Genomic DNA, 12,951 nt, shown 5'->3' on the forward strand with positions numbered 1-12,951 from the left:
GGGACTTATCAGATGTGCCTTTACGACAGAGCAGGAAGGTGTCATTGACGATTTTAACACATGAATGTACTATGTGGCGCGAGAAAATACAATTTTGAAAATTTACAAAACCTGATTAAAACCGGAATACCACCTTGGCTGCATCCAGTGGAAAATAAACTCAACAGAAGTAACACTAACCTATCGCTGGAAAAACCCAAACATCTCCCTACGCCACGTCTGTGACTGGTCAGAAATATCTACACCAAGATATTGCTTCCCTTTCACTGTATCCAATGGTTCATCACTGCCATTACTTTGCATTGCCTTTCAGGATATAAATGAACACGTACAGTCCAGTTCAAAGGTAAGTTAAGAGTTCAGAGAAGACATTTTTTCTCCTTAGGTAAGCGAAGGTGGGTGGTGTCTCATAACATTACATTAAATAACGAAATATACCATTCTTTGAACAATGAGTGCTCCTTACCTTTTCAGTATAGCTTTGACAAGTTCTGGGAGATCTTGTTTATTTACAGAGCCATAGGAAGCGGCCAAAATAGGTTTCACTAGCTGGCTCCATTCTACGCCGCTGCTGCTCGCCGCCATGTTAACAGCTCGACAACAACAGATGCCACCCCATCAGCTGACTCCCTGCCTTACATGACACCAAATGTCATGTCTCATGACAACTTGCGCACATCTATATATGATACGTATAAATTTGTGCAGAATATGTCTGAATTCAGTCTTCGTTTTTAGGAGTATAATTATGTCGGAGAATATGTTTATTCCGCCCTCTTTGGCAATACTGTCCGTTGGCCGCCGCTAGAGGGCTCTGCATGCTTGCAAGTTGCTCTATCTTTCCTTAATGCTAGTCATGCACACACACACACACACACACACACACACACATTAATATATTGTTCATTTATTCTTATTATATTTCCCCTAGACCATCTTGCCAAAGCAGTTTTTCCCGTGTATTTTTTTTTTTTTTTAGTAAGGAATTTTTTTTTTTACTGAGTCCCGAGATTTTTCTCAGTTCTTTCCCATCCCCGTTTATTTTTCTCTCTCACTCTGAGTTCGATAGTGTAGGAATGAATCACGTCAACCATAGAAAATCCTGCTGTTGTTAGTGGTAATTCATGTTGTTCTATTCATGTTTACTTATTTTCTAATTAATACTAATAAGAATGGAAAAGAAGAGAGAATGGAAGGAAACATATCGTTGATAAAACTAAACAGGAGTAAAGCCAAATGGAAATGTTACGCGAAAGATATAAGAGTTATGTTCGGCCACATATTATTAGAACATCGTCACTGTAGGGGAGAACACTTTTACCGGAGAAAGATGGTCTGTGCATCCTTATTCACCATCCCACAATGAGGCGGAGAAACCATTCCGTAGAATATGTAATGACAGAACTCCATGGCATAAAAAAACGACTGTATTACGTTGTTCATGTCCTCTGTCTCCACTAGTCTCTATTATGCAGATATGCAGATGTTTGAGCCGTCGTGAATCTTCCTGTTGGTAGTAGGCATATTGTCCAAGCAGACAAAGAAACGTCTTCCGACACAAAGGATGGAGACAGACGGCTATATATTGTTGCAAACGAGTTTCAGTGTCGAAGGCTGCTCTGGTGTGAAGAGGAATGATTGGAAAAGGAAATTGGAGTCTGCTGTGAAATATCTATCAATATCATAGTTACAGAGGGTTGGTAAGAATATTGAATAAAATAAAATAAAATAAAATAAAATAAAAACGCAACGCTTTAAATTTTCCGCGACTTACTTCGTGTCACCTGGTGGCGACACACACACACACACACACACACACAGAGAGAGAGAGAGAGAGAGAGAGAGAGAGAGAGAGAGAGAGAGAGAGAGAGATTAGTAAGAAAGAAACAGCAGATCATACATGCGACGGGTAGTTACACTGTTCGTACTTTCTCATCGCTCTGTCACTCATAGTCATAAGCGACCCTTTAACACACACACACACACACACACACACACACATACACTGGTATCTCGAGGGTCGTGGAGGGGGATGTGCATTGCGCATTCCACCAACAGAACAAGACTGAAATACGAAATGTAGAACAAATTTTTCGATCTCCTGAGACTTCGCTTGCAATGACCACGGGTAACTGCAAAAGTAAATAAATAAAGAAAACAAGATGTATTTATGATTTTAGAGTGACACAGAGTATGATAGGATAGATAAAAAAGAACAGTCCTTTTAATCCGTCCTACGAGGCTGTATGATGATGAAAATAATTTCTTATCCTAGGAATTAAGCTACCGCGACTGAAGACTGGCGAGAGAGCTCGAGTCCTGTTTACCGTTGGATATAAGGGATCTCTATAGTCTTGTCAAATTTTCCCATCGCATGTATTCCTCCTGGAAGAAGTCTATAAGCGAATTATGTTTTGTTTATAGTCTTTTTTTTTTATGTAAGAGTGACACCGGCCCAGAGAGAGAGAGAGAGAGAGAGAGAGAGAGAGAGAGAGAGAGAGAGAGAGAGAGAGAGAGAGAGAGAGAGAGGTTAATAAGGTAAAATGCTTTTGATTCCACCCGGTTCAAAAGAGCACTGTGAGTGGAACTTCCCTATATATATATATATATATATATATATATATATATATATATATATATATATATATATATATATATATATATATATATATATATATATATATATATCATAAGTGCAGAGTGGTAGCATCGGCGTAGTAGTGGATACAGCAAGAAGTTAGATCATTGATGAATAATAGGAAGAGAGTAGGTGACAGGACAGAACCCTGAGATACACCATTGTTAATAGACTTAGGAAAACAATAACTGTCTACCACAGCAGCAAAAGAACGGTCAGAAAGGATACTTAGAAAATTTACTACACGATACTTCCTAGAAAAAAAAAAATCGTACTGAGCACTCTTATATACAATGGCTGCGTCATATAGTGTTCCATGTATCCCACTATTTTTGGGTATCCTTTGAAAAAAATGAAAAAAAAAATCATGCACTATGGGATGCACCATGCACCCATGGCGACTCCTACACCAGCCTCAGAGTCCCCATCTGGGGATGGGACCATAAATGTTCCCAGGTCGGACTGCCTTTCTGTCGACGACCCTAAGTGTCTTGACATCCCCGTCAACTTTTTCTTCATTAACTTCTGCAACATTTGCGGTCTAAGATCTAATTTTCAATCTGTAGAACACCACCTCTCCTCTCCTAAACCTCATCTTCTTTTCCTCACTGAAACTCAGGTGTCTGAGGCAACTGAAAGTAGCCCCTTTTCTGTTCCCTCCTACTTTCTCTATACTCATTTTCGATCCAAAGCTGGATGCTGCGTCTATGTGCGCAATGACTTAACGTGCTCTCGTGCCCACACTTTTGAATCTTCCGAGTTTTCCACCATCTGGCTACGACTACAGAGTCACTCTCATACTAAATTTATCTGTGCTGTATACCTCTCACCTAACTCCTCTGACTATATGAAATTCTTTGACTACTTAACTTCTAAAGCGGAGCACATTCTGACCCTCTTTCCTTTCGCAGAGATCTCCATTCTTGGAGACTTCAATGTTCACCACCAGCTTTGGCTTTCCTCTCCCTTCACTGACTATCCTTGTGAACTAGCCTACAACTTTGCTATCCTCCATGACCTAGAGCAATTGGTGCAACACCCTACTCGTATTCCTGACCGTCTTGGAGATACACCCAACATTCTTGACCTTTTCCTGACCTCTAATCCTTCTGCTTATGCTGTCACCCTTTCTTCTCCGTTGGGCTCCTCCGATCACAATCTCATATCTTTATCTTGTCCTATTGCTCCAATCCCTCCTCAGGATCCCCCTAAGCGAAGGTACCTCTGGCGTTTTGCCTCTGTTAGTTGGGGGGACCTGAGGAGGTATTTTGCTGATTTTCTTTGGAATGACTACTGCTTCTGTGTCAGAGACCCGTCTTTGTGTGCTGAGCGCATAACAGAGGTGATAGTGTCTGGCATGGCAGGTGGCCCACAAAAGGTACTTAAGCCTTCCATCAACAGAATCTCATGCACTTTATATTTCTGCCCGGAACCATGCCAAGTCTGTTCTCCAACTAGCCAAAAACTCCTTCATTAACAGAAAATGTTAAAACCTTTCAAGATCTAACTCCCCTCGTGATTTCTGGCATCTAGCCAAAAATATCTCCAATAACTTTGCTTCTTCTTCTTTCCCTCCTCTATTTCAACCAGATGGCACCACTGCTATCACATCTATTTCTAAAGCTGAACTCTTCGCTCAAACCTTTGCTAAAAACACTACCTTGGACGATTCTGGGCTTGTTCCTCCCTCTCCTCCACCCTCTGACTACTTCATGCCACGTATTAAAATTCTTCGCAATGATGTTTTCCATGCCCTTATGGACCTGATGGGGTCCCTCCTATTGTTCTCCGAAACTATGCCTCCGTGCTTGCACTTTGCCTAGTGAAACTCTTTCAGCTCTGTCTGTCAACATCTACCTTTCCTTCTTGCTGGAAGTTTGCCTACATTCAACCTGTTCCTAAAAAGGGTGACCGTTCTAATCCCTCAAACTACCGTCTTATTGCTTTAATTTCCTGCCTATCTAAAGTTTTTGAATCTATCCTCAACAGGAAGATTCTTAAACATTATCACGGGAACAAGCTTAGTTAAACCAAGTTTTGGAACTTATATATATATATATATATATATATATATATATATATATATATATATATATATATATATATATATATATATATATATATATATATATATAACAAGTTCCCTCCCCCTCCTTCGTTGCACTTATTCATACAACAATAAATCCATCAATCAATACAAATATAAGATGAGTGTGATCTGATACATCTGTAATGGATTATCACACCATTAATCTGTGTAAAGAAATAAAAATACCAATAGATACGAGTTATTTCGATAAAATAATTATAGTTAGAGTTTGATTATATAAAAGAAAATGGTTTATGAAAAATTATGATAGAAAATGTAATGATTTTGGCATACTCAATCTTATGAGAAACATTATCATGAGCTATTGTCATAGCTAATAGATAGTAATGTTAATATAGGACACAGCTGAATGAGGAATGCATATCTGGTTCTTATTTTGACTTATAAATGGATTACTTTCGTGAACATTAATAGATTGTTGCAGTGATGTTTGTACAATATGGCTTCAGTCAGGATAAAAAAACCCAAGTTAAACTGAATATTGGGGCCTTAAAAAATAGCAGTTGTCGTTATTGTCACGGCGACAGAGAGAAAAGGCATTTGGCCACTCCGGAGCTAGGGTGGTCGGCCGGCAGGAGCAGACGACATCAAGTAATGCAATGGTTCGCCACGCAAACGTAGTATTCTGTTTCTTACCGCCTTGACGGATTCCATTGTACAGTTCTTGAGACTAGCCACACATTAGGTATTCAGTGGTGTAGCAGTCACAATACTACGTTATATTATGCCTTCTATTTAGAGAGTAATAAAGGTGGTGTTGGCGTGATGGAGGCCTGTGGCAGAAATAGCCGAATGTGGCCGAGAGGGGCCGACGGCGGCGAGCGAGGGCCGGCCTTCTCTTCAGCCACAGTCCCTCCACCACCGCCATGTTGGGAGCCGTGTCTAGGGCTTGTTCCTCTCTTCTGAAGGCGGCCAAGCCTGCCTTAGCCACCAACAACCTTCAACATGTTGGCAGCAAGACTCTCCCTGCATTCTTCCCAGCACGTAAGTATACTAGAAGGTGAAAGACACGGGCAGATTTTGAGTGTTTCAGGGTGTGGGAGGTATTGAACCGGTAACCTGGGAGAGAATATGGCTGCCGGCTTTTATCACTTGACCCAAGGAGTGCCTGTGTGCCTTAACGGTCCCTAGCTTGACCCAGGCCTCGTAGAGACATCCAAGCATCTATTGAATGAGTGGTAGTCAGGTAATGGTAAATGATGGTGATGTATTGGTGGGTATGGAATATCAGCTGATAGGGGCGGCCATGTTATGTTGCCGGTTTGTTGTCTGGTCACTACCAGACCCTCCAAACCGGCTGTGTGGTGTACCCAATAGATACGATGCACACCACACGGTTACAAGCAACACGAGGAAATAGATAACATTGCGGGACCGGCAGTTTTCAGTGGTATCAGTTTACTTTAAGCAAGTAGTAAAATTAGGCCTGGTAGGATGTACGTAGACCCAGAAAGGTTAGTCCATAGCCCACTTGACTTGCAATCCCAGTGTTTCTTTCGTGGTCAGAAGTTCGTTGCGTAATATTTGAGGACCACCCGACGGAAGTGGTCATTTCTCGGATGAAAGCAAGAGGGGTACATGTTGGCAGTATATTCCGATAGTATGTTATTACTCCTGCTTGTATACCTAATAAAGCAAAACTTTAGAGTAACTTAGATATTCAGATTCTTACAGATGACTTCAGGAAGGGATATTTGAAGTAAAATAAGCCTTCGACTTCATATCCAAATTATCTCTGTGGGGATTGCATTGTTAATATATTTCCTTCAGAATTTAATTGTTCTTTACTCATCCATTTATGTCCAAATCTCTCTGAAAAATTAAACACATTGAGACTATTCTATTAATTCACCATGTTACCACTCACAATGCCCTCTTGATTCTTGAACTCTAAATTATTTTTGCTTAATTTGCAGTTCTTCATAACCAGCAACCTAAGGTGAAGAGTGAAGGTGTAGGCATAGAGAGAAGTGGATGCTGTTGTCATGCCCATCCCTTTATTAGATGCTCCTAGAGGGAGTAATAGATCGGAAAGATAAAACTCAAAACATACTTGGATTTGGGTCTTTTTGTTTTTAGGGATCTTGGGACAGACTTGTATATAGGGTGAGGTGAAACTTAGTTTAAACCCTTTGGCTGTTCTTGATCTTGTGCAGTTACCACTATGTTGGAGTACTATTTTCTGTATTCTGGTAGTTGCTATTCAAATGAAATTGTCTGCTGGATGCCACTTTTCACACTCCCATTGCACATCGTATGTTTAGTGTTCATTTCCCCCAGTGGTAGTGTTAATAGTGCAGAAGTTAATCAGTGTGTTGACTCCACCCCTTTTGACTTCTGCCAATGTCTGCTGTATTTTCTTTTTCCTGTCTAAATTCCTTTGCGAGTGGTGTGCCAATGTGACATGGGAACTAAATTGGCTAAGAACCTTTTCTTTTGAGGTTTGTTTAGTTCCTGACTCTTCATATAAAAAGAAGGTAGGACCTGTTCAGAATCTAATTTGATTAGTGAGGGGTATAATATATGTAAATATGATGAGAAAGAGGTTTTGCGTGACAGACCTCAATGTGATGAAATCCTGGCCAACTGAAGTTGATTATTGCCATTGTAGAATGTTAGATGTTATGAGAATGAATTATGACTGAATATTTTTCCTCAGAGCGCAAGTATGCTGCCAAGGCTGAGGCTGCCACCCAGACTGGTACACCCACTGGCAGAATTGTGGCTGTGATTGGTGCTGTGGTGGACGTACAGTTTGATGGAGAGCTTCCGCCAATCCTCAACTCTCTGGAGGTGGAGAACCGCTCCCCTCGCCTGGTGCTGGAGGTGGCCCAGCATTTAGGTAAGTGTTTGTGTTTACCTATATCAGCTGGTGAAGCAGGTTCCTCCTGTTTTGCTATCACCCACTTACTAGAGGATAAGCATTACTAAGTGAATGTTCAAATGATTGGCTTTTTTACATTTATGACTATTTTATTCTGAAATTTTTGTAAATACATTGATAGTTGTTTTAATTACGATGCCACTACTCTCATATTCCCATAACTATGTGTTATTTGTGATGAACAATCTTTAGAAAGTGAATGTTTTTGATTTTTCTAACATTGTTCCTTAATCTCAATCATTACAATTAAGTGTTATCACATTATTTATCATTGCCCACATCTCTGACTGGATAGGCTGAGAGTGCCTCATCATTGTTTGAACTAGCATTATAATTGAAAAAAAGAAAAAGAAAAAAAAAAGGCATACTCTAGGTACCTTTGTTCATCTAGTACTAGCAAAGTACATTTAAGGCATGGAGCTGTTAGGATAATAAAGGAACAAGAGGATGATCAGTAAGCAATGAAGTCTATATTAAGAAATAATAATAAAAATACATAAGGAAAAAAAGCTGGACTAGCAATTTACACACAAAAGTGAGGCAGGTTATGCAAGTCTTTAAAATGCAAGCAAGGGGAGCAAGTTATCTAAAGTCTGTTTGGTTTAAACAAGTGGATGTGACAGAAATTTTCAATGGAAGGTGTGAAACCTAAAAATAGGCAAGAAACAGCTGACTAAGGTGCATTAAGATGTTTTCAAGTTGTGGGCAGATGGTATTTAAGAAAGACCAAGAGGATAAGAGGATATAAGCATGAGGTGTATAGTTAGCAAATGTCAGCATGTACTCGCTCACTATCTGGGTTTTAAACTAGATGGGCTAAAATAAATTAAATGGGAAGAAATTATATATATATATATATATATATATATATATATATATATATATATATATATATATATATATATATATATATATATATATATATATATATATATATATATATATATAAACAGTTTGACTTTATACAGTTAAGGCTGTAAAATGCTGTCATAATTGTGTTTTACATATTTGAACTGTTACTAAATATATGGATATTGCAGGAGAGAACACTGTGCGTACCATTGCTATGGATGGTACAGAGGGTCTGGTACGTGGTCATGCTGTGAAGGATACCGGCAGCCCCATCTCCATCCCTGTTGGACCTGGAACACTGGGACGCATTATCAATGTCATTGGTAACTAAAATTACAATAGCAGTACATTTCTGTTCCTGTGGAAATCATTAAATGAAGAGAATTTATTCTGTGTATAAGATGAAATTTATGAGTGTAGTGAAGCATCTCAAGCCTTTAGTTGAGGTGGTGCAGTAGGTGCTTAAGTGGTCTATGGGATATGAAAAGGGGGTGGTGTGGACAAATGTTAGCAGTGAGGATAGGATAGGAAGTAACAAGTTCAAGCTTGATAGTTTTAATTTAGACAAATTGGTTCTCAAGGAGTGTGGTAGATGGATAGAGTGAGTTTGTAATTCAATTGCTATTCAGTTCAAAAGGGAGCTTTGAAAGATGTGTAACTAGTTGTATGGATAGTGATGACAGATTAACATAGGCATGTCATGTGTAGGTCTGCTGGCTTAGTTTCCATTATGATCTTCAGAATTTTTGTGATATATTATCCGTCTCTCAACCAGTGTTTGTATTATTAAACTCTCTCTCTCTCTCTCTCTCTCTCTCTCTCTCTCTCTCTCTCTCTCTCTCTCTCTCTCTCTCTCTCTCTCTCTCTCTCTCTCTCTCTCTCTCTCTCTCTCTCTCTCTCTCTCTCTCTCGATGTTGCATGTAAGAAGTATCCCAACATTCATCTCGTTAGCCTGTGATGTTACATGTAAATAATTCTTTGTTTAGTTAAGATATTTTCTTCTAAAGTGAAACTCAAATGCACAGGTGAGCCAATTGATGAGCGTGGCCCCATCCCAACGGAGCACTTCTCTGCCATTCATGCTGAGGCTCCTGACTTTGTTGAGATGTCTGTGGAGCAAGAGATCCTGGTGACAGGCATCAAGGTGGTGGATCTTCTTGCACCCTACTCAAAGGGTGGAAAGATTGGTAGGTATACCTCATTCTTAGAATTGAAGAATAGAAGTGTGTGTGTGTGTGTGTGTGTGTGTGGAGTTTCATAAAATGCTTATTCTCTTTTATTTTAATCCCATTGCACAACAAACTTAAGAACCTTGGAAAGATAAGTTTTAGGAAGGGAACAAATCTGTGCTATGTAATACTGACAGGGTTGTGCAGCCTGAGACTATCCTAAAGGTCACAAACTGCTGTACATCAGTATCTTAGCCACTTAACAGTGAGGGCATTTCAAAACTAAACCTAAAATGTTTCACTTTCTATCTAAACCATCCTCCCCTTGACTCTCCTAAACTAGTATCTATCATTCACATGTCCATGCAAGGGTAACTAATTGCCATGCTCCAGTCTTGCCCAAGTAAAGAAAGGCATTTTAGAACTAAATCTTAAATGTTACAGCCTTTTATATGGGGCACTCCCTTCATAATCCTGCTGTGCACAAGTTACCATGTCTTGCCTCTGGAGTGGTTGCCTGAGATGAGTGATATGGTATTACATCATAGCCAAGGCTTTGAACTAAAATAGGTGATTGGTTGGCAGAAGCAGTGCCATAATAGACAATGTTTAGATGGATTGATACTTTATCTTAACCCATTTAACCCACAAATTCCTTACAATAGTGTGTTGTGTTTGTTTACAAAGGTTGATGAGACTTTGAAGGGTAAATTTAGTTAAATCTTCAAATTTCATTACAGATGCTATTATTGACTTATAACCTGTTATGCAAGAATTGTAAATAATTGAGGTAATGAGATTCAAGACATGGGGACTTGGTGCTTTTGTTGTGCAAACAACAGTAATGCCATAAAGGGTTTATTGTTTTGAATTATATTAACATTGAGGGGAGAGTGCTTTGTGTTGCCTGACGTCTTGTGTACCACAGGTCTGTTTGGTGGTGCCGGTGTGGGCAAGACTGTACTCATCATGGAACTGATTAACAACGTTGCCAAGGCTCATGGTGGCTACTCCGTGTTTGCTGGTGTTGGAGAGCGCACTCGTGAGGGCAATGATCTGTACCATGAAATGATTGAGTCTGGTGTCATCTCCCTGAAGGATGACACCTCCAAGGTATCTCTGGTGTACGGCCAGATGAATGAGCCCCCAGGTGCCCGTGCTCGTGTGGCTCTGACTGGACTGACTGTTGCTGAATACTTCCGTGACCAGGAGGGACAAGACGTGCTGCTTTTCATTGACAACATCTTCCGCTTCACCCAGGCTGGCTCTGAGGTGTCTGCCCTGCTGGGTCGTATTCCATCTGCTGTAGGTTACCAACCTACTCTGGCTACTGACATGGGTAGCATGCAGGAACGTATTACCACAACCAAGAAGGGTTCCATTACCTCTGTGCAAGCTATTTATGTGCCTGCTGATGACTTGACTGATCCTGCTCCAGCCACCACCTTCGCTCACTTGGATGCCACCACTGTACTTTCCCGAGGCATTGCTGAATTGGGCATCTACCCTGCTGTGGATCCTCTTGACTCCATCTCCCGTATCATGGACCCCAACATCATTGGGCATGAGCACTACAATGTTGCCCGTGCTGTCCAGAAGATTCTTCAGGTAACTTAACATTGATGAAATGTTCTTACTTTGAATTCAGAATATTTGAAACCCTTTTAGTCCCTTGAACATTCTAGCAAACAAAAGGCTTTGAGCATGTTAGCAGTTACTCTAGAATTAGCATCTATTGTCCCACTTATACACACTTAAAAGTAACTCATACATTTATAAGTGTCATCCTTCATTACTCCTAAAACCATTCCTTGTACAATATTTGCTTATATGATATTAGCCTAGCTACTTGAAAAGTTTCATGAGTATACTAGGTATTTTACTCACCTGATACACTGAAACCTATGTTGATGCATCCATATAACTAACTTTCATGAATTTAAGTATTCTTTTTGATTGCAGGACCACAAGTCACTGCAAGATATCATTGCCATCCTGGGTATGGATGAATTGTCTGAGGAGGACAAGCTGACTGTGGCTCGTGCTCGTAAAATCCAGAAGTTCCTCTCCCAGCCTTTCCAGGTGGCTGAGGTCTTCACTGGCTATTCCGGGAAGTTTGTTTCTCTGGAAAAGACTATTTCTGTAAGTGTTTACTATATATTTATTTTTTAAATTAATCTATTTTCCCCCAGGCCACTTTTCAGACTGGGAGAGGGGAAAGAAAGGTTATTAGTTAATGCAATACAATGCTCATGTTGAGAATTCTTTGGTCACTTTGTGGTGATTGTATATGTTATGGGATAGGAGAGGAAAGTAAGAAGAATGGTTAAACCAGTTAACTGCAAGAAAGGTAGACAAGTGTGATAGTATGGAAGAGAGAGAGAGAGAGAGAGAGAGAGAGAGAGAGAGAGAGAGAGAGAGAGAGAGAGAGAGAGAGAGAGAGAGAGATAATATTAAGTAAATTTTCATTCAAGTATCTCTTGATTCTTATAGGCATTCTTTCAACTTGTGTTTTTCAATGCACAGGAAGTCACAAGGCATTTCATTTCACAGAGCTTCAAGGAGATTCTGGCTGGCAAGTATGATCACCTTCCTGAGGCTGCCTTCTACATGCAGGGTGACATTCAGGATGTGATAGAAAAGGCAGAACAACTGGCAGCCCAAGGAAGCTAAAAAGGAATCCAGCATTTATGTACAGATATGACGTTCCAATAATCATTCTCTGTGTAGAGTACTAAGCTCAGAGAAGTTTTAAGACTATGGCAAAACATGGGTATCCTATTGAGGGATACAATGGTGTTGTATAGATTCAAGTGAAAATGTAAATTTATATAAATAAATCTAAAAGTAACGAGTGTTAAATTTTGTGCCTCTTTCTAATTGTGTGCAGAAAGATGGGCTGGTTGCTGAATGTAAATTGTGGGTGAGTGGTTAGCAGATATTGCTAGTATGTGTGTGTGGGATGTGTGATATGTTAGGTGTTATTTATGTCTGTCCTATGTAACTAAATGATGTTCTTACAGGGAGAGCTATGTCAGATCACTTCCTAGTTGACTGTAAACTGAGACAGAGGGGGAGTATGGTGAGGCACAGTAGAGCGAACGTTCTGAAAGTGAGGGGACTGGATGAAAGAAAAGCAGTTGAGTTTCTGGTTATGCTGGATAAGGAACAGATTGAAGTGAACAAGTAGAAGGGTGAAGCTGAGGCAGAGTGGAATAATTTCAAGAAATCAGCAGTGAAGAGTGCAGAGGTGGAGTGAGATGGAATTGAATGGTGATGTAAAGGCGTTAAGAAGAAT

At 40.0% G+C, this 12,951-nt stretch overlaps 2 protein-coding genes across 5 annotated transcripts in view; one reads left to right on the forward strand and one right to left on the reverse strand.

Moving 5' to 3' along the window:
• Positions 1 to 725, reverse strand: part of LOC135107854 (E3 ubiquitin-protein ligase UBR4-like) — a 66,138-nt gene extending 65,413 nt beyond the window's left edge. For 2 of the 4 annotated variants that reach the window (XM_064018150.1, XM_064018149.1), the window contains exon 1: positions 467 to 725. In XM_064018150.1, coding sequence (XP_063874220.1) covers positions 467 to 585 — 119 coding nt within the window. In that variant the 5' untranslated portion in view covers positions 586 to 725. The remainder of the gene's footprint in view (positions 1 to 466) is intronic. The other 2 variants (XM_064018152.1, XM_064018151.1) reach the window with 1 other exon arrangement.
• A 4,841-nt stretch (positions 726 to 5,566) lies between these two features.
• Positions 5,567 to 12,505, forward strand: LOC135107856 (ATP synthase subunit beta, mitochondrial). Its single transcript, XM_064018154.1, has 7 exons — positions 5,567 to 5,732; positions 7,408 to 7,590; positions 8,673 to 8,807; positions 9,510 to 9,671; positions 10,582 to 11,261; positions 11,616 to 11,795; positions 12,207 to 12,505. The coding sequence occupies exons 1-7, from the start codon at positions 5,615 to 5,617 to the stop codon at positions 12,324 to 12,326; spliced, it is 1,578 nt and encodes a 525-aa protein (XP_063874224.1). The 5' UTR covers positions 5,567 to 5,614; the 3' UTR covers positions 12,327 to 12,505.
• The last annotated feature ends 446 nt before the right edge of the window (positions 12,506 to 12,951 follow it).

The sequence above is a fragment of the Scylla paramamosain genome, chromosome 16 (assembly GCF_035594125.1).
Source record: "Scylla paramamosain isolate STU-SP2022 chromosome 16, ASM3559412v1, whole genome shotgun sequence".
NCBI classification, from domain to species: Eukaryota; Metazoa; Arthropoda; class Malacostraca; order Decapoda; family Portunidae; genus Scylla; species Scylla paramamosain.